At 40.4% G+C, this 24,662-nt stretch overlaps 1 protein-coding gene across 7 annotated transcripts in view; it reads left to right on the top strand.

Moving 5' to 3' along the window:
• Nucleotides 1-24,662, top strand: part of KCNT2 (potassium sodium-activated channel subfamily T member 2) — a 179,693-nt gene that overhangs the window by 119,111 nt on the left and 35,920 nt on the right. For 4 of the 7 annotated variants that reach the window (XM_036235470.1, XM_036235471.1, XM_016165036.2 and 1 more), the window contains 6 exons: nucleotides 10,750-10,902; nucleotides 12,242-12,471; nucleotides 14,218-14,431; nucleotides 14,847-14,952; nucleotides 18,663-18,835; nucleotides 23,524-23,595. In XM_036235470.1, the coding sequence (XP_036091363.1) occupies nucleotides 10,750-10,902; nucleotides 12,242-12,471; nucleotides 14,218-14,431; nucleotides 14,847-14,952; nucleotides 18,663-18,835; nucleotides 23,524-23,595 (948 nt within the window). The remainder of the gene's footprint in view (nucleotides 1-10,749; nucleotides 10,903-12,241; nucleotides 12,472-14,217; nucleotides 14,432-14,846; nucleotides 14,953-18,662; nucleotides 18,836-23,523; nucleotides 23,596-24,662) is intronic. The other 3 variants (XM_016165037.2, XM_016165041.2, XM_036235469.1) reach the window with 3 other exon arrangements.

Genomic DNA, 24,662 nt, shown 5'->3' with positions numbered 1-24,662 from the left:
TTTTGTAAATGTGTTCCCGGGTGTGGTGACTTCGTCAGAACCCCTTCATTAACTTGCTGGACAAGTATGTTATTCTCTTCAACGGCACCCGGAAGCTGCAGATCTGGGGATTGCCGTGTTCTTCCTGAACTGAAAACTAACTTGTAAACATGGCATCGAGTTCCATCCGTTGTTTTCAAAGTGATGGATGTCTTTAAACATAGAAGAATACCTTCACTTACAGTGGTTTCCTTAGCTGGCAAAATCGCATCATGCCTCTAACCAAATGTGAAGTGTCTGTAACATTATAGAGAGGTAGTGTTGTTTAACTTTCTATAGTGAGCATTATAATTGTGTACATTTAGACTTAAGTGGAATCCAGGCTTTCTCAAATAACTATTTCTCCAGAGATTGCCTAATAGTTTCCTGAGAGCTGCAGACACAGTAGAAACACATTAAGCCAAAAGGGAGTGTGATTGATGCGTGTGTTGGGGGGGGGGGGCGGGTAACGAGCAGTGATTCTGTTATTTCACACAGCGGCCAAGTTTGTGTTCCAAGGCACAATTAACAGTGCTTTTGGATACTGATACATTTCCTGAAAAATAAAACTACATACTCAAGAAAGATTGGGAAATGCTAAATCAAACCTTACATTTTTAATGTTTCTTTTTTTTTTTTTTTTTTGCGGGGGGTCTTGTTTTGTCTTGCTTACTTTTTCGTTTGAACTACTTTCGGACTTAGAGAGTGGCAGAAATAGTACAGGGGGGTTCACGCACACCCTTCCCGTATAAATGTCCCCCAATGTTTTCTCCTTAATGGCAGGGTAATGACCAAAATGAGGAACTGATCTTGACTAGATGACCGGCCTTATTTGAATGTCACCGGTTTTTGCATTCATTCCCCTTTCGCATTCCAGGACTGTCACGCAGTCTTTGCTCTGTGAGCCCACATTCTTGAGCCTGTGTGTGTCTGAATTTCTCCCTGTGATGCTGATCAGGCCCGATCAGGGCTCAACCTAATGACCACAGTGGACTCAGTCACCACTTGAAAGGCCCCGTCTGCAAACAGAGGGCCACGGTGAGGTCCCAGGAGTTAGGGCATCAGCTTATGAATTTGGGGAAATACACGTCACCTGTAACGGCTGTGTTTTGGGGGGATGAGGGGGGAGACGGGGAATTCCACTGGGGCACATCTGGTAGCTGTTCTCGTTTCTACTACACAGATAACGCTGCTAGTTCTGCAGAAGCCAGCTTCTCTGATCACAGGAATTCAGAAAGAGGAATTGTCCTCTTATTTCTGGCGGTCCTCCCTCCAGTTCTCCAACCCACAGAAACAAAGCTGAACCAAAAAACGACATCAACCCTGGAGCTCTGAATGGGGGTAATCACAAGAAAGGCAAATGATACGCCCCTGAAAATGACTCGTTTGTCTTCAGTAGAAGCTGATGTATACCATAAAGCTCCACAGAAAGACGTTTATTCAGGGGTCCCCCAAATCTGATTGCCTGGGAAACGTTTTCTGAAATGCACCTTTTAAAGAGCCACTGGAGCAGTATTCTCCTAAACATATTTTGAGAAATCTGATGCGTCTCTAGCCTGGTAGCCCTCTGCTTGGAAGGCGTCTAATAGCTTGTCATTCGTTATCAAGTTAGATTCAGATACGACCATTGTATTTACTTAAGGCTCTCCGTGCTGCAGCCCTCGTTTATTTTTATGTCCTTATCTCCCATGATTCTCTTACATATATAACGTGTTCTTCAAATAACAAGATTCTAAATATACCTCGTGGTTCCCGCCACCTACATCTTTTCTTAATGTTTCCTCTGCCTTAGATCCATTTCTTCTGCTTCTTAGAGGGTTTTGCTAAATCGAGAATTCTGTCTCCTCAGAAACATTTTTAAACTCCCCAATTTGAGGCGCTTATTCCCTTCTATGAACTCACATTAGGAGTTTATTATCTTCTGCCAGAGCCTGTATCACGGTCTCTTCACGTGCTTATGTTTTCCGACCTCGTCGGCTGTAATTTCATTCGAGGTGGAGAACATGTCTCATTCATTCCTATACTTTCTAGAACGTCTTTCGCAGCATGAATGCTCAGTAAACATGACTTAAATAAAGGGTATAAAAGATGCAATGAAGGTGATTCATTGAGGCGCCCGGTTCAGAGGAGTTTGTAAATGACAGGCCTTCGGCAGCCTTTCCTCATGGGACCTCACTGAAGTGGTGACTAAAAAAATAAAAATATCATAAGCTTTCATCAGTGAAAAAGAAGTGGAAGGGATGAGTGATTTCAGTGAATTTTTGGAATATGGAAAGTGGATAAAGAAACATTTTCTGATAAAATCCCCACCCCACGATATGGTTAGAAGATGATGCAACAACAAAATGCTGGTCCCCAGGAAGGGTCTGGGGTGCAAGATGTCTAGAAAAAGAGGAGGCATTTCAATTACCCGTATACAGAGTAAGTTACCATCACAGCACCGTAGAACGGCTTAAAGTAATTGTAATTGTGAGTCTCAAAAAGACTCGAAAGGAATACGAGTTATGGTATGAAAGGAACATGTTTAGCGATTGCTAAACGTGAAATCAGTGAAAGCCTTGAAAGATCTAGATTTTTGAAGATTTCAGATTTAAAAAATGTGAAGAGATGGAATCGATAAGAGAAACAGAATTCGCAGCCCAGGAGATCCATCTAAGAGCGATGATATTTGATTGGGTGTGGGAGTTCCGGAGAGGATCACGGAATGTAAGAGATTCTAGCAGAAGGGTGACACAGACCTTTAAAGTGACAGGCTCTCTCGCTTGTGGATGATGACAAATGACAAAGGCCTGCCCCTAGAGAGTTGGCATTGCCACATTGTGAAGCATCGATGATGAAGAAAAATTTTCTAAAACTTCCAGAAAGTGGGGTGGGAATCTCAATGCTGAGTGGGGTTCTCCACTTTAGACAAGAGTATTCGTTTAACTAGTTCGATCGTAGAGAGATTTATGAAGGAGTATGAAGAACTCAGGATCGGAAGCTTGCACAGCAGTTCCCACTGCCACGCCGCACAGCTAACCCAGCAAGGACCTCCGGCCACGACACGTCCTTCAGCCACCCGCCCCAACAGAACGGACGCCCTGTGCCCACATCTCCCTCGGCTCACTTCCAAATTAAACCGCCTTTGCGTCTGAGTGAAGGAGTCCAGGCCGCGCGTCTGCACCACAGCTAACACCAGTGGGTCCTTGACAATATGGCCAAGGTGCCGGGAGTCGGCGCTGGGTGTCAGCGAGAGGGGGGGAAGCAATCAGAAAATATGAGAAAATAAAATACAAACTATAATAAGGAAAATTAAAATGTGTCATAATACCAATCAATAGGTGGTCAGGAAGTAAAGAGAAAATGTTTACTATTGTCTGGAATCGCTCAGGGAACTACCGAGGTTATGTAAGGACATTTCGCTCATAAGCGAGCTCTGTTGCAATGACCTTGATAATAGAATCACCGCAGTCAGACTCTCTACTCTGTCCAGCTTCCCTGAGATGTAATTGAGAAAGAGCACTGTGTAAGTGTAAGGCATGCAACATGTATTCAATGCAAACATTTATAGTTTCAACGATGCAAATAACTTCACAGCGAAGGACACTTGGGAATAAAACTAGGGAGACAGTGTGAGAGGGAAGGGGGTGGCTGATAGCCTCATCCCACAAAACGGAAAGTCAGGGGGCTGTGTCTGCAGTTAGGGGAACAGAGTTTGAAGTACGTTATTCGAAGTTAAAAAGTAACTAGCCAGTCTGGAGACCTGAGGATGTGAACTGATCTGGCCACCAGTCTGAGGTTAATATTTTTTCTTCTGAATTATTTCCTTTGAACTTGCCTTTCGGCGGACAGGCAACACCCACCTCGTCACAAGCCTAAATGCACGCCTTTGTCTGGGCTCACCCACATGTTTACTTTACTAAACTTGCTCTGTGCACACTGGAGATGAATTCCAAAGAAAAATTTTAAATAGAGCGATGATTGTAAGAACAGCCCTGTGCGGGAAATCTGTGTCATGTGAGTCACTCCTGCCTCCGAGAAGGCCATCAAAGAGAACGCCACAAGGATATAGTAATAAAGTTTGATAACGTATCATTAAAAGATACGTCAACTATGGCCATGCCACCCTGAAAAAGCCCCATCCCGTCTGGCAGGGTCGGGCCTGGTTAGTACTTGGATGGGAGACCACCTAGGAAAACCAGGTGCTGTAGCATTTAAAAGAGAGAGACAGAGAGAGACAGAGAGAAATACCTCAAAACTCAGAATTTAGAAATGTTTTGGGGGGGAGGGGTAAAATTTAAAGCTATGGATGAAGTGACATGCTAAAAACAGTCCCTGAGAGAATTCACATGTTGTGGTTTGGCCATTTAGCATCTAAATGACACGCGCCCACACATTGTAAGGTGCCGTGTTAGGAGTCTGTAAACTACGACATGAGTATCCCGCGATCACGAAAGACACGTGCTCAGTACAGGCCAGGAGATGATATAAACATGTTTCTATTCGGATTTGGAACAAACTATAAATTTCCCCCCAAAGGCGTATTTTAGTCCCAAAGTGTCTTTTAATTACAAGAAGATTAGTTGGCAAAGCTTGAGAATCAATCAAATGACAGTGCAGAGATACAGGGAAAAGACTTCGTCACACGTAATTTTTAAAAGGGCAAAAAAAAAAAAATAATCAGGTGATGCAGTGTAAACAACAGCAAGAGGGCTTCGGAAACTCCCAACTATGAGTATTTGCGGCTGTGACTGCTGGGTGACGCACCGTGACAGAAGTCCGAGCAGAAGCTCGGTGCGCGGCCCAGGAGCCCAGCAGGCCCGGCTCAGGGGAAGAAGGCACCTTCTAGCTCTAAACCGTCACTACCGCAGACGTAGAACAGATTCAAATCCCTGGAATACGACTTATTTAACGACAGCGTTAAAGAGATGAGACTACAGTTTTTTCATTTTGACCCATGATTTTGTTTTCATCTGACGGTTTAAAAAGTAGGTGAAAAGTCTTTAGCTTTTGGGGGGGGGCAGAGGGGGATAATTATGTGGCTTCTCGAACTCAAGAGTCATACTGGAGCTTTTGAAGGACAAACCAACTCCAAGGGGAGTGAGCTTCGGCCACCTTCGTGTACGACCGATCGGCCTTTCAAATTTAACAATCGAGCTCTATTTCGTTTCTTCTTGAAAGGGAACCCCTTCCGAAGTGCTCGTTGTTTCTGCTCACCGGTCATAATGCCTCGGACCTATGCAGCATTTCTCTCGTTCTGCTGCTTCTGCTTTTAACAGCATTCTTGTTCTTGTTCTGAGAATGAAAAACAGCTTTCTGGTTCCACCTGGTGGTAGAAAATCAGTTATCACCCTTTTTTTTTTTCTTTTCCTGGGGACTCAGGTTTCTATTTTGATGTCTGATGACCTGAAAAGCTGAGAGTTCTGTCATCCAGGAGTGAGACAGCCTCTTCCCGGCAGACTGACACACCGTAACCTTGTGTTTTATTACTTCTTCTATCTCGAGGTCCTGAATGCTTTTCTTTCTAGATAAGATAACCACATCTGTGCTCGTTTTCCCCGCAGACCTGCAGGAATGAAAGTCCACGCACAGGTGTGTTAGCTAGTTCTTCTGTAGCTTCACGTGTTCGGGAAGCTTCACTTTAATACGCTCTCTCCAGCCTGTAAATTACCATGATGTTTCTGACGACACAGAATACGATTTATCGAAAGTTTTTTTGACCCACAGTGATAACTAGGTTCCTGATGCTGATAGTCAAGGCAAGAAACCTCGAGACTATTTAAATATCTTACTTTTAAAATAAAGGGAAAGTCTGAGATCATGGATTAGTGCGATTCGTGTCTGCTTATAGAAAAGTACCCTGGGCAGAATGGAAATATCTGCCTGAAATCGAGCTGGTATGAAACTGGTAAAATACCGGACTATGAAATGTTATAAAATGTTCGTTTTAAATAGATTTTGTTCATTTTAAATAGATTTAAACCTTTAGGTCACTTTAAAAAAAAATTTACTTTTCATCAATATGAGATGATATATTTTATCTTCTTTAAAATGGAGTATCAATAGAGCATTTTATTATTGTCGTATATTAGTTTCAGGTGTACAGCAAAGTGGCTAGACATTTATATAATTTACGAAGTGGCCCCTGATTAGCCTACTACCCACCTGGCATGATAGTTATCACAATATTACTATTCCCTATGCTGTACGCTACATCCCTGTGACTGTTTTGTAACTGCCAATTTATACTTCTTAATCCCGTCACCTTTCAACCCAGCCTCTCAAACCTCCCCCCATCTAGCAATCACCAGTTTGTTCTCTGAGTAAAATTTTAACTCTTCAAGTATAAATCTAAATGACATCTTTTCCCTATGGCAAACATTTACATCTAGTTCCACATAAACCCTTTCCTTACATGGTGAAGAATGGATTTTCTATGAAAAATTCTTGTCATAAGGTGCGCCTCGTTCCCATTGAGGTGAAAATGGTTTGATAATAAAAATATAGACGAGCAACTAATTTGGCAATCCATGTTAATTTTGATGAATCTGACACTGATGATTGTATTTTTGACTACATTGTTTAGGATTGAAGAGAACAAAATGTACTAGCAAAACTGAATCCAGTGATTACAGTGCAGAGGTGTTTAAGACAACAAACATCGCATCACAAACGAAGCAGATTCCCGCTAACAATCGCATTTTAAAACCTTTATGGCTTCATGTCTTGGTTCCCCTTCTTGCATTTACTGTTTGGGGGCACCTTCTACGCATGCAGAAAACAGACGTAAAAATCAAATTTTACTTTCTAAAACTTAGTATGTGTTTTATAAAAACATACATCTTTGTGAAAAAGTAGGAAGTTTTCAGCACACTAAGGTTTTATGTTTTTCAATATAAGCTACATTACCGAACACCTTTCTGAAATAGAAACAGAGTAGGTAATATACTTAGATTTCGAGTTATTGCATCTCTAACAGGAAATTCTGGCGAATTTTCTCTTCTTTTTTTGGTAAAATGTAATGTGAGGCAACTTTTAGAAACGAAGCTATGTCAGATTTTTTTACTTCATTGAGAGGCTTATATTAAAATACATTTCTGCAGAGAGAGGTCCCAAGTACATCCTCATTAGCGACCGGCCTTGTTCTTGGCTGACCGTGTTGAAACAGGAAGCTGGTATGTGACTTGACTTGTCCTCTGGCAGTAAGTACCCACTGGCATTGGAAGTGTAATCACAGATTAATGAGGAATGTGTGACTCGCTTTTGAAGGCAAAACATCAGTTATCACAATTGATTTATGCATTATTCAAAAATTGACTGGAACAGTGATATTTTTAACTTAGGAACTATCAACAGACTAGAATACACTTTTTAAAAATTTAAACCAGTATTTGCTATATCAAAAGGGATTTTTCATGTGGTCCCAGGACTGGTGACTACAACCCAAAACTGAGGAGAAAGCGATGTCGGGTTTCCTGTTTTCTAATCTCCTCACCTTGCTATAGAAAGAGGAAACGGGAGGGGACGGACGGAGCGGCTCAGGGCTCCTGCATCTGCCTCCAGCCGCCCTGGGTGAAGTTCAAAAGAATCACCCCTAATCATGGAGCAGAGCTGTGTCTGCCTGAAGCTGGCGCCAGCGTCCCACCTCCCAGTCAGACGTCTGCTTGTGCCGTTTTCTGTGACCATTTGAACCCTTTGACTCTCCCGTGCATGATTTCCTAACGCTCAGCGATGGCTTTAAAGATGCGACCTGTCCTCCTGGAGCCCCATCTGGAGGCGCTCCAGGCTGTCGGGTGCGCCACCGAGAACCGACAGAGGAAGGTGGGAGGGAGTTTCTTCCTTTCCAGTGATAAGAGAGGCTCGAATCTCATGCCTGAGTTTTCAAACATCTCTACAAGACTCTTTCCTAGAGGACGCTGATGACGGGTTAGAGCCACTCCAGGCCACAGCCACCCCACAGGGACAGGGACAATAAGCCTGAGTCGGTGAGAGTAGAGTTTCAAAGCAGACAGGACTGCGCCTTTTGATAACTCAACCTGACTTGAAAGAAACAGGTCTGTCCCAGAGTCCTTAGGGACAGGCGTGGGAGATCCCACCCAGCGTGGCTGGCAGCTCCAGGCCCTGAGGACATCATCATCAAGTTCATGACTTATTTACTGTGCTAGACACCTTTCTTCCTTTCTCCTAAGCAATTCTCTATAGCCTTCCCTTGCGACTTTCCTTTCTTTAAATTTCAAATTTTTTAAGACATTTGTTTAGTGTTTCAAATGCAGAGGAAAGCAGACACAAGCTTCTTTTTCTTCTAGGCGATTATTTTTAACATAAAGGTGGACGTAAACCTACCCAGGAAGGATTCACTGCTATTCCATTATCAGCCTCAAAAGGGTACAAAGTAGGCTACAGACTGTACTGTTTTGCAGGTGGGGTTATACCTTAAGCTGACAGTAAGCAAACGTGCAAGCCGATTGATCGCTTTGCCTAACCGGTCATTCGATTAGTGGGCACACATTGGACAATTCCACTAAGCGGCTTTTCATCATTTTCGCTAAGCTCTCCACTGTGTGCTTTAAGTCCCTAATATCTTTTGTGTTTTTACTGCTGCCAAGGTTAAATTCATTTCACGTCCATAAATGATCACGGAACTCAGTTTCCCCCTCCCCCCATTTCTAATGCAAATTCATCATAGGGAAAGTTATTGGTTAGATCTACAGATGATGATCCTGGCGAAGGAGAAAGGTACAATTAGAAAAGCAGAACACTTAGTGACCGAGCGTGAAGAGCATGGTTAGATTATGTTCATTTAACGAAACGTTAAGCAGTTGCTTGGTGTCAGGTCGAAAGACGGCGGAAAACAAGACGCGGGCCCTTTCCTCACAGAAGGCCGAGGCAGGGATGGTTGCGCTGCGGGTCAGAGGCCCGTGACGCGGAGGCGGCGGAGGGCCACGTGGTATGAAGGCCTAGAGATGAGAGTTTCTCGTTCAGAGAAACTGAAGGCGGCTCGTGGCCGGAGCACACAGGAGAAGACAGAAAAAATGGATGAAAGGAGAGAGACCGGCCCGGCACGGCCAGCAGGGCTCCGGAGTGACGATGGCATCCCTTCCAAGTCACCACATCGTGTTCCCAGCTTGCCCCCTCTCGCGGCCAGCTCTCGTACCCTTGTGTGACAATTTGTTGACCCTCTGCCGCCTTTTGGATCTTGAACAAACCCTGATGAATCACCAGCCTCTCCTAACCTTCCGGCTCTGTAAGTGAAGTCTGTCCTTGCCAAGGCCATCTTGCCAAGCATCAAGGAATTTCACTCTGGCTCTCCACAGGGAACTTGTCCACGCCAGGAGCAATATTCCACAGAAGTGGTAGTTAGCATAGCCATATGGGCTCAATAGTCAAAAGTGTTGTATTTTATTTTCCTACTTCCAAAAATATGTCCGCATTATGGAAAAAAAGGGGACAGGTTTAAGTGCATTATTGTTCAATAGGTTGACGAAGCATATTGAGAGTGGCCCCAAAATACAGCAGTGAGGCAGCCAGAACGGCGAAGTCACAGCGAAAGCTAATGTTCGCTGAGTGATTTACTTCTATCACCTCATTTTATCCAACCCGAGGAGGCTGAAACTATTTTTCACAGAAGATGTAAAGAATCACTAAGAAGTCAAATCACTCACACAAGATTGCAGAGTCGGGATTTAGATCAGGCAGGGAGACTCGAAGGGCCTTTTAAGCATGTTTAGGGGGAAATGAAGGACAAAATACACCTTGAAAAGGTGTGGTTTTAAAAAACTTAACACTCTGAAAATGTTGATAAGTATCTTATGTCCCTAATAACCCATTAGACAGAATGGAGAGTTTAAAATGGCTTTTTAAACCCTAAATATGGAAGATATGACTTGTTATCTGCTTTTATCCAATCTAGAGATTATGATGAATTGTAATTTTTATATATTTATCACTTTCCTTCAATGTGTATTTCTTGCACTTACAGAGTTCACAAGCTTCATTCAGTAAAAGTAATTGGAATTACACAAAATGAGGGGGGATGAACTATTGGATATTTATAACAAATTTTTCAGAGGCCACTGAACAGAATATTCCAGAAAAAAACAAAACTGCATTTCCCATGATAAACTTATCTTCCTTTTAAAAATACTTCTGAGCATCTTTTTTGGAGCCCTTACTTCTATCACATAAAAAGTATCTTTTCTGAATTGTTATGTATCTGGAAAGAAGTCACTGCTGTGATATAGACAGAAATTGAGTATATTTTCTATGAAATCAAATTGATAAAGTGACATGTATACATTTATGATTTTAAGTACAAAACACATTCACTCCAGGAGCCAAGCAGGCATCATCAGTGAGACAAGGCGGGCCATGTCGCCTGATGTGTAAAACACGCATTGTACGCGCGGTGTGTGTGGCTAGAGGGACAGAGACAGAAAGCGCAACGCCCCGTCTCACTGGTTCCTGGTCAGATCCTGTGTTCTTGGCCAGGGCTGTAAAACACTCCTTCTTCCAGGAATCTGGTATTTCTCCAGCTTGTGCACTGTGTTCGTGTTTAAATGTTTGTGGTGACGGGATGTGCAGACCCGCCACCGCTGAGAGCCCGACACAGGCGCCCCTGGGCGCCGGGCTTGTGGGTTCGCACGCTGGTTCTCAGATCGCGCCTGACAGCCGCTGTGGGGTGTTTTTTAGCCACGTTCACTGTGTGTCTCCCTCTGCGTGTGTGCGTGTGTGTGTCTGTCTGTCTGTCTGCAGCAGGGAAGGCCAGCAATCGCCTGAGCAGTGGCAGAAGACATACGGCCGGTGCTCTGGGAACGAAGTCTACCACATCACTTTGGAAGAAAGTACTTTCTTTGCTGAATACGAAGGGAAGAGTTTCACCTACGCCTCGTTTCATGCGCACAAAAAGTACGTTTCTGCTTCCAGAGTGGAATTAAGATATGACCCAATCGTGCCTTTGAAACCGTTTTAGAAAATACAATCCATCGGGGTGCTCGTGGGTTGCAAGTGTTCTGGACTTTTCCACGTGATTTCTGAGACATGTGAATTCTGGCCTCCTGATCTTGTGGTCGCTACAAGATTATCGAGTGTCAAGTATCATTTAGTAAAAACACTTTAGTAACTTTTAAATTATCTTGAAAAATATTGTAATCTATTAAGAATTCACAAACACATAAATCTTTATAGAGCTAAATTTTAAAGTGTTGATTCAAAATTTAAACAAAGTAATAATATTTATAAAAACTAGATATTTTTGAAGACTAGTTTTGGCCAGAGAAATGTTAAAAAATAAATGGTAGTTCTTCCTAATCCAAACATAAAACATATTTTCCTTCTTTTTGAAAAATTTACTTAAAATATATGCCTGTCGTAAAAACATACTATCAGTATTATAAAGATATTAACATAATATTTTTAGGATTTGTAATCTATCTAGTATATTCCACTTATCCAATATCTAATATATTCTACTCCAATTCTCAATATGGTACTATTTACACATATACTTCTGATATTTAAAAACTATTTTTAAGCTTGACTTATTTGTAACACTGTAAGACATACCGAAACAAAAATATTCAGGGTATTTTGTTTTTAGAGAATATTCTGAAAAAGAATATGACTTTTTAAAGTAACATTTATTATATTCAGTGGTTATTCTCCTAATTAAGCTGCATCTCTATTCAAGACTATTTAAAAAAAATTTTTCTGAAATTTAGACTAAACCAAATATGGTAAAAACAGAACATAAATAAATGTAGAGACACTGATTCTTTCTCGTGTGACTCTAGGTAAGCTTCTTTCTCTCCTTTAGGCCAATGGCCTTCAGACTCTTTTTGACTTAAAAGTACTGTTTTACCTTTTCTGACCTAAGATACAAAGATACACATTTGTGGTTAAGATCCAGCACACAGGCAAAATTTACAAAACAATTATTACCCTTTTTATATGGCACACGCTCAGGTATTTTTTTTCTCGTCTAGTCTTCGAATATGTACCCACATGTACATGTATGTAACATGTCATAATCAACTAAACTGATTTCACAACACGCTGAGGACATAGCTTTCCAATAAAAAACAAGAGTCTTGAACTTTTAGTATACTTTTGAAGATGCTCGGATTTGGGGCTCTGATTTTCCTCTGCCTTATACGAGTTTACTGATTTTCTTACCTGTGCAAACTTAAAACAAAACAGACTTTTTGAATTACAATTCCTAAACGCTATTTTCTGTTTTTATGCTTAGGTTTGGTGTCTGCTTGATTGGTGTTAGAAGGGAGGACAATAAAAACATTTTACTAAATCCCGGTCCTCGATACATTATGAATGCTTCAGACATATGTTTTTATATTAATATTACCAAAGAAGAGAATTCGGCATTTAAAAACCAAGACCAGCAGAAGAAAAGCAAAATTTCGAGGTCATTTTATCATGGGCCTTCTAGATTACCTGTACATAGCATAATTGCCAGCATGGGTAAGTACCAGCAAATTTGAAAATACCATTGGCTTCTAAGAAAAGAATATATTCTTATTAAAATAATGTCGAATTAAGAGAATACTTATGCGTATTAAAAATCTGGTATAACTAAGTACACAGGACAAAATTTCTAAGCAGCTGAATTGGTAAAAAATGAAGTTAATTCAAATCCGCCAATGATTTGATTTCTGATTAGAATGTAAGTACCTGATACATCTTTATTTCTCTTGTAAGTTCTCTATTCAGTCATCAACAGACTATTTCAAGTATTATTTTTCTTAAAACTCTCCTTCCATCTCCTCCTCACCATTGAGTGCGGCTTCTATGCCACGAAATTTTAAAAAAGATCCAGGCAAATAAGCTTCTTAAGATTTTTGCCGCCAACCTACAAACCTAGAGACATTTAATTCCTATCCCAAGGAAAAAATGTTCTTTCTTCTAACTAGTCTTAATGCCTTCACGTGTGCTATGGTCCCATCTCTTTTTCCCGCTCAGGGACTTTATTCTTTAATTCGTCCTCATCATCAGTTTTGTTTTGGTTTTTTTTGATAATAGATATTCCTGTCTCACTGACTCTCTCTCTCTCACACACACACACACAGACTGACAGCTTCATAGTCGCATTTCTCGAGAGCTGCCTCCAGTGGCTGGCTTGCAACCTTACTGTGCCCTCACGTCTCCGCCCACCGTAATCCATCATCCGTGCAACAGCACAAAGAGCTGGCTTCATAGCGGGTGGGGTTGCGGGAGGAAGTGTGAAGGGCAAGGACAGGGAGGACGAGTGCGAGAGTGAAGGCCGTGACGGACGATGGGACTTTGTTTAGGTGAGGAGGTCACAGACACCCACTGGTTGAAGGAGACTGAAAAGCCAGTGGTTTCACTGATAATTCTGGAAAGAGAGGAGGTAAATGTTGAGCGTCACAGAAAGAGACGCCCGAAGCAGGCATTGCAAACTCCAGGGCGTGACCTTGCCCTGAATGTCCTTACTCCATTTAGAATGCTAGCCTTCCTTCCTCGAGGTCTTCCCAGGGCTCGTGTGGGCGTTCAGGTCACAAGTCGATTGTTGTGACTCAGAATGGTCCTCCTTCCCACCCGGTGACCAGTGCCTCCCTCCCTAACACCCCTGCTTTATCACATCCTTCTGTTTTATTTTCTGTAAGGTATTTCTCATTATCTAAAAGGCCTTTTTCCATTTATTTGTCTATTTGATTATTTTAAAGATAAATCCATGTGTGTAGAAACCCTATCTGTCTTGTCCTGAGTAGCCCAAGTTTCTAGAATAATAGCACTTGCCATATTGTAGGTAATCGATAAATATGTGTTGGATAAATATAAAATGTTAATGGTTCTAATAAGATGAAGATAATGCAATAAAATGGGGGGAAAGATATAATGAGGAATCCAGAGATTGAAATGGCCGGGAATTTTTTGTTAACGTTAAATAAATGTAAACTGAAACAGGTAGTTTTCATTTTAAATTCCTAAATATTTCAGGATTTCACAAATCACGTTTCGTGTTGTAGAGCTAGACTCATCAAATACATCTTTGCACACAGTTTTGTATTTGAGTGGGCAAAAATGCCCATGTAAAAAAGAAGTAAATGATCTTTGAGATTAGGGGATAAACGATCATGCATTTCCCGGTTATACTCATGGTCTTTCATTTCACTCCGATCATTAAGTGACTGATACGTCGAGATGGTGGCGAATGCCGTGGTCATTTTCGCGTTTCTCTTTTTTTAGGTACTGTAGCTATAGACTTGCAAGACACGAGCTGCCGGTCGGCGAGCGGCCCCACACTGTCCCTTCCCGCAGAGGCGATCAAAGAGGTCAGAAGACCCAGCATCGCGCCTGTGTTAGAGGTGGCAGATACGTCATCCATCCAAACATGCGATCTTCTGAGTGATCAGTCAGAAGACGAAACTACAGCCGATGAACACGTTTCCTCTAACTTAGAGTACGTCTGGATGCTCCGAGTTGTAAAATTTGCTGGGATCTGTGCTTACTGCAGAAGGAATCCTATGAACTTCCACCAAAAACAGCCTTCCTACCAGCCAGAGTCGCTCTTGACTAGATAGGATGCTAAGCCCGCAAATTTCTGACTTCAACATATATTTTCAGGCTGTTTCCTCTAAATTATCTTTTATCGTTAGAGAAAAAAAATAATGTAAATTAGTATTTCCATGACATAAAGCTGCATTTTCTTATTTGCAGTGCTTGGTTACAAGTTTGCCTCCCCCCGTTCTAATCTATTTCCTTATCAAAATGAAATTGCGACAAAGACACTGCACCTAACTTCGTGTTACAGGGCTGTAACGTAATTGTCTGACTCTGCGTGTCACTCAAGGCGATTATTTCACACTGTTTTGCAGATACGCTAAAGGTTACCCACCCTACTCTCCATACATAGGAAGTTCGCCCACTTTTTGTCACCTCCTTCATGAAAAAGTGCCATTTTGCTGCTTAAGGCTAGACAAGGTAAGCCCTTGCTACAGTTCTTTTTTCCTGCAAAATTGAAATTATGGTATTTTATAATTATATATATTTAAGTAATTTCGTACAGCCTGATTAAAATGTGTTTAAAGAACGTTATCTTTTTTAATGTAAATGTGTTATGGAAAGTGGTGAATTTTACTTTCTTCACTGTACTGAGATGGACCGAAACCTTCGCCGCTCTCTGTAGCGTACCCAGTGAGCATGTCGGTCAGTTTCCCAAAGAGGAAAAAAAAAGCAGGAGTCAGACTCGCAAATCCATGGACACCTGGCCTCCAGAGTGTCCCCAGCTCATTCGACCAAATGTGCGCTGTTTTTTAACTGGGCGTTTTTTGCCAAAATTGTAATGCGGAGTTGCTTGACATGGTCAAATTATTTAGTCCATGTGTTAGCTACAAAGATGCGTTATTGACAGATTGCAAGTTTATACCCGTGTCTGGTTTATTAATCTCTCCTTTCACAAAGGTTTTATCATAGTTCTCGGTTCCTGCCTGGATAGTCTAGAGAAGGCACCTAAAAAAAAGTTTCTAAAAATGCGAAAATTTTCATCTCTTTCACAATATGGTCCTTGGGCTTGACCTGCTTCAGAATTTATTTTCCTCATAAATAAAAAAGCCAACAAAAAGATTCTCAATCCCACCCCCACCCCAAGTTAAAAATACGCCAATAATCTAACCAAAAATTTCTTTTTTTTTTTACTCTAAATTTAGAATTAGCCAGAGTTAAAATCCCGCTCTCTGCTTACAACCTGTGCAATTTGGGCAAATAATGTCACCGCCCTTAAATTTCAGATTCCGTGCCTGCAAAGTGGCTGTAATTTTTAAATGAACCTCATAAGGCTCTCGCGAGGATTTATATAAATGAGCACAGGCAGAAAACTCAGTGACAGAACCTAATAAACGGCAGGCACTTAACACATTTCATTAACATTCTCGCTGTTATTTTTCCTATGATAAACATTATGCGTCTTGGCCATTGCTGTCACTCTTGAGGAAGAGTGACAGATCACAGAACTTCTGCCTCTGTCTTCCTAAAGTCGCTTGTGACTCTTGGAGTTTTCTGTCCCTCAAAGCCTTGTTTCTTTCTCAGCCTGGTTTCAGGTCAGCGTTCTGTGGCATCTCACCACCAGCTGCGCATTTCTGCTGACATCCATGAACCGTTAGCGGTGGGCCCTTCCAAGATGCCATGACTAACTTCTGATTTATAATAGTTTTGCTCTTTTCCCCAAAGAGGATTTCCAAAATAATATCATCTCCAGGCCCCCACAGAACCAGGATTCACGTCTGGTGGCATCTTCCTTTTCAGTACACAGTGAAAGAGAGGGGAAAAAAAAAAGGAAAATGATTATCCCCAAGCAGGGAACCTGACAACAACGGAGCCCAAACTCCCAGGATGAGCATCCGTGGGGACCCGTCGGGGTCTGTGAAGGCCAAACGCGGCCACCCCTCGCCTCGGGCTGAGTTTCCGAGAACTGCAGAGTGGCTGGTGACGTCTGGGAGTGCCCGTCAACCAGGCGGCATCGGGCCGGCGAGGAGGTGGCCGGCTGTGTGAAGGAGCATCCTGCGGCCATCGGGGCGGGACCGTGCGGCCGGGGCGACACCGCCCAGTCCCTTCTGCATCGGGGTCAGAGGGCTGCTCCCTGGTCGAGGTTTTCCATCGCTAAATTTCCTGTCGTTTCCTTGGTGGTGGTTTTTCCCCTTACTGAACTGTCTCTGAGTCTCCTGAACTAGTTCTCTTCCCTCATTTTTTGTCATTAATAATGACATTCTTACTACTCACAACATCGGCTGTCATTCTGCCGTCACCTTTGCGGGTGGCGTTTCCCCGGAGCCCGGCATCGTGTCCTGCTTCTGTTAGTGATTCTCCCGTCATCCTCCCGACAGAGACCTGCTGCCTTTCATCTTGATCATGTTTCTTTTTCTCCATTCTTTTTATTCCTTAAATCTCCCTCCGGGTTCAATTACCTGCTTCCTAGATGATACCTTTTGGAAATTCTCTTAGTGAATCCCTACTTACTGGTAAATGATTTCTATTTGAGATTCCCTAGGAATATGGCTTTGCTTTGGCTTGCTTTCTGTCCTTCACAGAGTTTTGCTGGTGTCGCACTCCAGGCTCTGAGCGGCCTTCTCCTTTGGGGCTCGTTAGGGTTTTATTTACCGTATTTTCCGCTTTCCTGGGCTCCCCGGTATTGCTGAGTCAGCCTTCCCTCTAATCCGTGTTCCTCGTCTCTCTTCTCTCTGGCTGCCTTTAAATCCTTCTCATCGTCTTGGCTGTTCTGAATAAGACTTCTTAATTCTCTCGGCTCATCTTTTTTCCTCTTTATTTTTTAATTAAATTTATTGAGGTGACTTGGTTAATAAAATTATATAGGTTTCAAGTGTGCAATTCAATGACACATTATGTACATTGCACTATCTGTTCATCACCAAAAGTTAAAATTTTTCCATCATTTCTTTTTAAGGTATTCTGTATTTTCCAAGCATCTTAATTTTTCCGTACTACTTTTGATCTCTTTTCTGAGTAATTACTTCAACTCCATCCTGAGGTCAATGTGCAATTTCAACCATCTTTTGAGTTTCTACTTTTAATTGTTATCCTTTTCAGTTCTGGCAGAGAATACATTTAATTTTTTAAACATCCACCTGAATATTTTAAATAGCCTCTTGTTCTTTCTTCATACTTTCAATGTTGTTTTATTTCTTTAGGCACAGTAAACCTGTTCATGCTGTAGTCTGAAGCTAATAACAGCAAAATCTGTAGCCTTCGTGGGTCCAATGAGAATGTTTATTGTTTCTGCTGACTCACGGTGCCTTGTCCTCATCGGTGTCTTATAAATTTGATTAAACAATAAAGGCAGAGGCTATTCTGAGTAGATTAAACCAGAGAACCAACTAATCTCAACTCAAATAAAAAGAAACCTACATAGATTCATATAAAGATGAAAAAGCAGAAGGCTACAGTGGTTCTTCGTGTAGGTAATTTGGGTAAGAAAAGAATTTTGGTTTAATAATACTAAATCCAGTGAATTTTACTCCCTCCCCCCACCCCCAGGAAACAGCCAAATGTCTTCAGGACAACAAGTTTGGAAATCTGTTGTTATTCCTTTTGTTCTCAGTGTTAGTATTTTACTTATGAGTATTTTTATCACTATCTGTCTAGCTCAGGTATACATTTAGACAATTAAGCTTAAAAAAAAAAAAAAAACGAGTTCTTGTCTGTATCCATCCCTTTAGGCACTCAGTAGTGGGAACCTCCCAAGGTTATTAATTATAATATTATATTTCTGTAAAGTGAAGTCGGAGGTAGATCGTTTTTTGAGGCGTGGCTGACAAGTAAATATGTAAGGTACATAGTGTGATGCTTTGACGTACATTTACATCGTGACCATTTTTAAATGCAGACTGCAAGGTGCCATCTAGAAACGGGTCAGATTTGCTGCGGCACAGGTGCGCGCGTCGCTCACTCTCCCTCACCCGCGCCAGGCTGCAAACCTGATCTGTCACCCCCACTTTCGTTTCGTAAAGCAGACTGGAGGGGAGAACAGGGCTTAGAAAAATGTGACTTTTCAAATTTGTTAGAAAATAAGGAAAACATGAAGCCAGATTACTTTGATCCATCCATAGAGCCTGTATATTTTCGTCGAATTTTAATGGAGTACAAAAATGGCATTTCTTCATATAATTTTTCTTCCCTAGAGTTGCCAGCATAACTACTATGAGGACGCAAAAGCCTATGGATTCAAAAATAAACTAATTATAGTTGCAGCTGAAACAGCTGGAAATGGATTGTATAATTTTATTGTTCCTCTCAGGGCATATTATAGACCAAAGAAAGAACTTAACCCCATAGTACTACTCTTGGATAACCCGTAAGTACATTTCAAAATAAATAAACGAGAGTGTTTAATATGTCAGAAATTATTTTCATTTGCTTAAAATATTTTAAATCAGATACATTATGGCACGTGATTCATTGGGAGGTATATTCTGTGCTATGTTACAGAACAATCATTGTATACGGTTATATTTCACAAATGCTGCTTAAAACATCACTGGAAAAGCCTGAGGTTTTTAAAAAAATCTATTTCCTACAGGGTCGTCACTCAATACCATGCCGCTAAAATAATTACAGCTATTTTCCTGAAATGAATCAATAGCCTGAAAAATATCTGCCAAAACTGGATACTTCTGTTGTCTTTCTAAAGAACCACTGATTATCAGAGAAGCATATGAATGATCCATTTTTTGTTGTTGTACCATGATGCATCATGATAAGTTATGATTCTTCCATTGTTAAAACATATTTTATAACAGGAATAACTAATGCTTTACTATGTTCAATAATTTTGAAAATGTTGGCTCGATACACTTGTGAAATTAGATCGAGCATTTCAAAATCCTTATGCAAATATAAATACAGGTCAGTGAATGTTATGGTCAAATCCACTGGATCCTAAAATTAGAATATTGCTCTCTGGGACTCGAAATTAGTAGCAGATGGTCCTTAGATCAATATCATACTTTAGAATCCTCCTACTCTCCTCTTCCATTCCAAAGTGATGCACATTTCAAGATAAACCGGACGAGGCCAGAATCTGTTGCTTTGTCTCTGCTTTTAAAATTTATCAAAAGAAATTTCTCGAAACAAAGATCTTTCCCCAATATATTATTACTTCATGACATTGGTGATTCTGAACACATCAATGTCAGGTATTCATTGATGCATCTTTTTAGCACCTTTATCACGATGATAATCCATTCTAAAACCTCTGGAGGTTTCAGTGGACGGATTTTCAGGCACCATGACTCAGTGATATTTTGGCATGCAGGGGAAGGGGACAGAAACTCAGGCCCAGTTTAAGAAATAACAGCTTAACGAAACAAATCCTAGGAGAATAAGAGTCGGGTTGTGAAGTGGCTATGGCAACAGAGTGGTTGAAAATCACCCCCGAGGTCTTTGCATCTCTAGGTCTGGACCTTCCCTGGGAGGAAGCTCTACGTGGCCGGCTGAAGCGGCACACAAGAGATGCTCAGTTCTGTGTCAGCTCCTCTCCCTTCTACCAGCCAAGAAAATGACACTGTCAAGTTCCAAACCTGTGGGTAGATTTGTATGAAAACCTAATTTAAAAAGGGAAATGTGTTTCAAATAGTTAAAATTAAACTATTATATATTTTTGAGGAAGAAGTAAACAAGTGAAATTACGAAATGCTAACAAAAAGCTCTCGCCACATTCCTTCCTTGCATTTGAAATAAAATTTATGATAGTTATCAGTAAAATGGAAAATAATGGTCTTCAACTTTGCGAATCCATCCAAACTGACAAAACTTTTCACTTCCTAGTAATCACTAGCTAATTAATATTTGCACATAATGGCAATTTTTGTAATGCAAGATTTTGTGAGGACATGAGTTTTTAGACTCATAAGTAGTCATCTTTCTTAATATAATTACAGTTAGGACTTTGATTAATGATGTACTCATTTTTTTCTGCTTATATTACTTTTTGTTTGTTAAATTATTTTATTACTAGTTCGTTTCACCATGTTTTATTTCAGTCTATGCGTATTTATTTTGTGTCAGATCTATTTTCCTGTCATGTTTATCTTTCTTTTATTGATTTGAGATGGTTCTTTATATTTTAAGCAAATTTGATCTATAAATTTTGTATAAGTAACACTTCTAAACATTCATTTCTTACATGTTAAGATTATGATGAGCTTTACAGTTAAATCTATCAATCCTTATCACTAGTTTTCCTTAATCTAATTTCTAACATAGGCATACCTTCTCTATTCAGCAGATAAGAAATGAGAACATTTTATTGTATTACTAGTTTTACTTTTCTACATTCTACTCTTTACCTGTACTTTGGGGGTGTAATATAAGGAAGGAACCTCTCCTACTTTTATGAATATTTTATGTTTTTCCTTAATGTATTTCAGTAAGACTGTTCCTCATTGTAAAGGTTATGCTTGTCAATTAACTCTTAATTCGAAATGTTAGTCTATTGAGAGCCTAGGATATCATTTGTTACTTATTAATTATTAAGCAGTTTAGAGCCATAACTCTTTTGCCAATTTATTTAAATGAGCCAACATGATACCTGTAAATATGCGATTGATGCATTCTTTTTATTTACATTTCCTCTAACCCACCTCTATGAATAGAAGTCATGCATGAATCTATCATATTAGTTAAATTCTTCAAAGAGTATGTCATATTGGAGTCCCTATATTTTATATGCTTCATATGAAATCGCGTTTTATGTACCCGATTTCAGGGGACGTGATTCACCATGTAACACGGCTGCATTCGTGCAGAGGTGGGCCACACGCCCCCTGGACAGATGTCAGTGTAATTTCTGACCACGGGGAAAGTGCCTGAGCACTGTGAACACGCGTTTGTGGCAGAATTGCATTGTGACTAAAATTCATGCGTTTTCTAAAACAAGGCAATAATTTTGAAGCCCAAGGGCCTTTCATGATTCCTGCCAGACGACGAACAAAACACTAAGTCCAGTCACTATCTTCTGTTTTAAATCTAACAGACCGTGGCATAACGTGGACTTCCTTTGTCCCCAATGACCCTAGTACTTATTACACGGATTTTCAGTATCTTTATTAAATGAATTACTAAATAATATTAAATGCTGTTGGAAGACTTTAGAAGACATCACAGTAGATTGTCAGAGTAGACAGCATAAAGAAACTGAAATGACCTGAATTTAAAAGAATGAGTCAGACAAAAAGTAGGCTGTTCTAGCCAGGGTATGTACCTGCAATTAATAATAAAGAATTACGGACCCGACTGTTTCACATAAGTTACTAAACTACTCACTTTAACTGATGGGAACTACATAAGGGCAAAGGGAGCTCAGACAAAAATAATAACCAAAAAAGACACAGGCAAAGGGATTGTTCAAACCACCACAAAATCTCAGTGCTGCTCAAGGCTTGTGGTGCTTGCATCCCCACAGGTGTTTCTATGATCGCCAGGTGAGGTGAGAGACGCGGAGGGTCCTGAGTCTGCGGTTAGAGCGGTTCTTTAATTTTTCAAAGCAGAGCAGCGCCCAGAAATAGAACAAGATCGCACTATCAAGGCTGCTCCTGGGAGTGTGTGTTGTTATTATACTTGTTGAAAACAACATAATCACAGGCTATCAAAATATATTTTATAACCTGTGAGTCGCTCATGCCCCTTCTATAAATGTTTTGAGGTAAGTCATAAAGACTAATGCTAGGGGGGGAAAAAAAGCCATCTAAAGATGTCCATACAAGTATTATTTATAATAGCAAGATATTGGAAATAACTTGTAACTTCGATAGCATGAAAGTGAAAGTAACTCATACACTAGATAACTGAAGATTTAAAACATGAAGTAGGATACCTTTATGATATGTAATAACACGAGGCCATTTAAAATTATGGAACTTTTAGTCAACCTAACAACAGTGGCAACCTTTGTAAGATTTATTTTTATGCTTCAAGGTGTTGAGCTTTCTTTCTGAGTGTGACGGGATAGAGGGCGATCAGTCAGAAGAAAATAAGTCAGGGAGGAAGCGGCTTCCTGCAGCTGGGATAAGCGCCCGGGACGCTGCAGGCCCTGCACTGCCCTTGGCCTGGACTCGCCCTGTCCTTGTTCACTGCGCAAACTCCTACTCATCCTTCAGCATCTAACTTACATGTTATCCCTGTGACATGATCCCCGGTTCTGCCTTCTGAGTGCAACCTACTGTTCATTCTTTTCAGATACAGATCGTAATTGTGTGCTTTCGTACATGTGTTCCAAAAATCTATATTTTTTATAGTACAAGATAACATATTTGTTTCTGTATAGGACTGAGGATATTAAAATGTCTTTTATAAAATGTTTTGGATACATATGCGCTGAGTGAATAGATGCATGAAAGAATAACTTCGTAAAATAAATACAACACGTTAAGCGATTTCTCAAGAAGCGTCTAGGTTATGAATCTTTCCCCAAATATGCGTGTAAGATTCTGGTTATAATAAATATTTACTCGACAATATATGTTGAGATCAATAATTTATAAAGTCAATTAATTTAATTTGATACAATACATATAATACAGGAGTACATCTACTATATTTATTGACATGTTGTAATTCTGTATATTCCTTAGAGAAATTGGCTCTGTATAGAAGGCTAGTTTCCTACGCTTTGGGTCACATAAGGAAAAATTCTAAGTTCTTCATTTCACAAGGCCTTCTCTGCATGAATAATTTTTAAACTCACTGAGAAGACGTTTTAGTCATAACTAAGGGTATCGATTCGATATTTTTGTAGAATAATGCCATAATGTTTCTGATTTAGAAAGCAGGAGTGCAACTTTTTATAATTCTGAGTGCTCTGTATTATTCGTTATCAAGTACGAATGTCATTTTCTACTTAACGTTAAGAAAAAAAGCACCTAAAGTTAATCTTGTCATTATTTTGTTTTGGAAATGCAAACTAAGTCAACTTACTTCCTTTCTCTAGAAGAGCTGCCACTGTTGTGACATTGTATTTCATTTTGTAACCCATCTGCTACTTAGGCCAGATATGCATTTTCTGGATGCAATCTGTTGGTTTCCAATGGTTTACTACATGGTGGGCTCTATTGACAAGTAGGTGACAAAGTGCTTGGCACACTAACTAGTGTGGTGTCTTGTGGTTTGTCCTGTGCTGTGGCCCGTGTTGCATGCTGAGTGTCGTTTGCCATTTCGGTACTGCGAAGACGGTGTATTTTGCATGTGGAGCATATGTTCTCGTGTTATACATCTTGTATTCAAACTTTCTCAGGGGTAATCTGTTGTTGAATTCAAGCGAATTCTGCTGCATGACAGTTCTGTAAATTCCGTCCAGTTTCTAAAGCTGTTTCGGCTTTCTGTCATCTACAGCAATATCATTATTCCTGTTGGCATCACGGTAGAGAACACGAAAAGGTTCAGCATGGTGATGCCATTAGAACTTCTGGAAACCTTCCAAATGATTCAGAAATGCTCATTTTAAGTCAGAGTTATAAATTGGAGCATTTCCTTAAGAGCTCATTTTGGTCTAGTAACATCTATCAGAGTCTATAATTTCTAAAATTTTGTTAATTAGAAGGTCAAATGTGTGCAATGCATTGGTATTAAAATACAAATACGTTGATCGTATTAGATTAAAATTCATTAGAACAGTATATTTAAAAGAAAGAATAAACCTCCCACCTATCTTGGCCTGTGTAAACGATGACACGAATTCTTCCCCTGTGAAAGTATTTATGGTGAGGAAAAGAAGAACTGAGAGGATCAAATTCCTAGGGTTAGAGATGAAACAGATTTGGTTCATGGAGGTTCATGATACTACTGCCCTCTTTTGTTTCTGCTCGAAATTCTCCCTAAAAACAACAACAACAACAACAACAACAACAACAACAACAACCACCTCTTCAAATGAATTAGAGCACACAAACACTTCCTTATTCTCATACATTCACATTCTGGTTCTTGAAAAGGGTAGAAAGGGGAGGCATTGCCAATTAGATTATCTGAAACTTTTTTTTTTCATTTACTGTTTTCTTAGGCGGCCATCTAGTGGCCAAACTGTGTACAGCAACCAGGCTGAAGACGTAGGCAGGAGAGTGAGCCGAGGGAAAAGTATGATAGACAGGAGTCATAAGAATAGAGTAGCAGCCTAATGGAAAAAAAGA

The sequence above is a fragment of the Rousettus aegyptiacus genome, unplaced genomic scaffold, assembly GCF_014176215.1.
Source record: "Rousettus aegyptiacus isolate mRouAeg1 unplaced genomic scaffold, mRouAeg1.p scaffold_m13_p_18, whole genome shotgun sequence".
Lineage (NCBI taxonomy): Eukaryota > Metazoa > Chordata > Mammalia > Chiroptera > Pteropodidae > Rousettus > Rousettus aegyptiacus.
The sequence above is the reverse complement of the archived record's forward strand: the minus strand, read 5'-3'. Positions and strand labels throughout refer to the sequence as shown.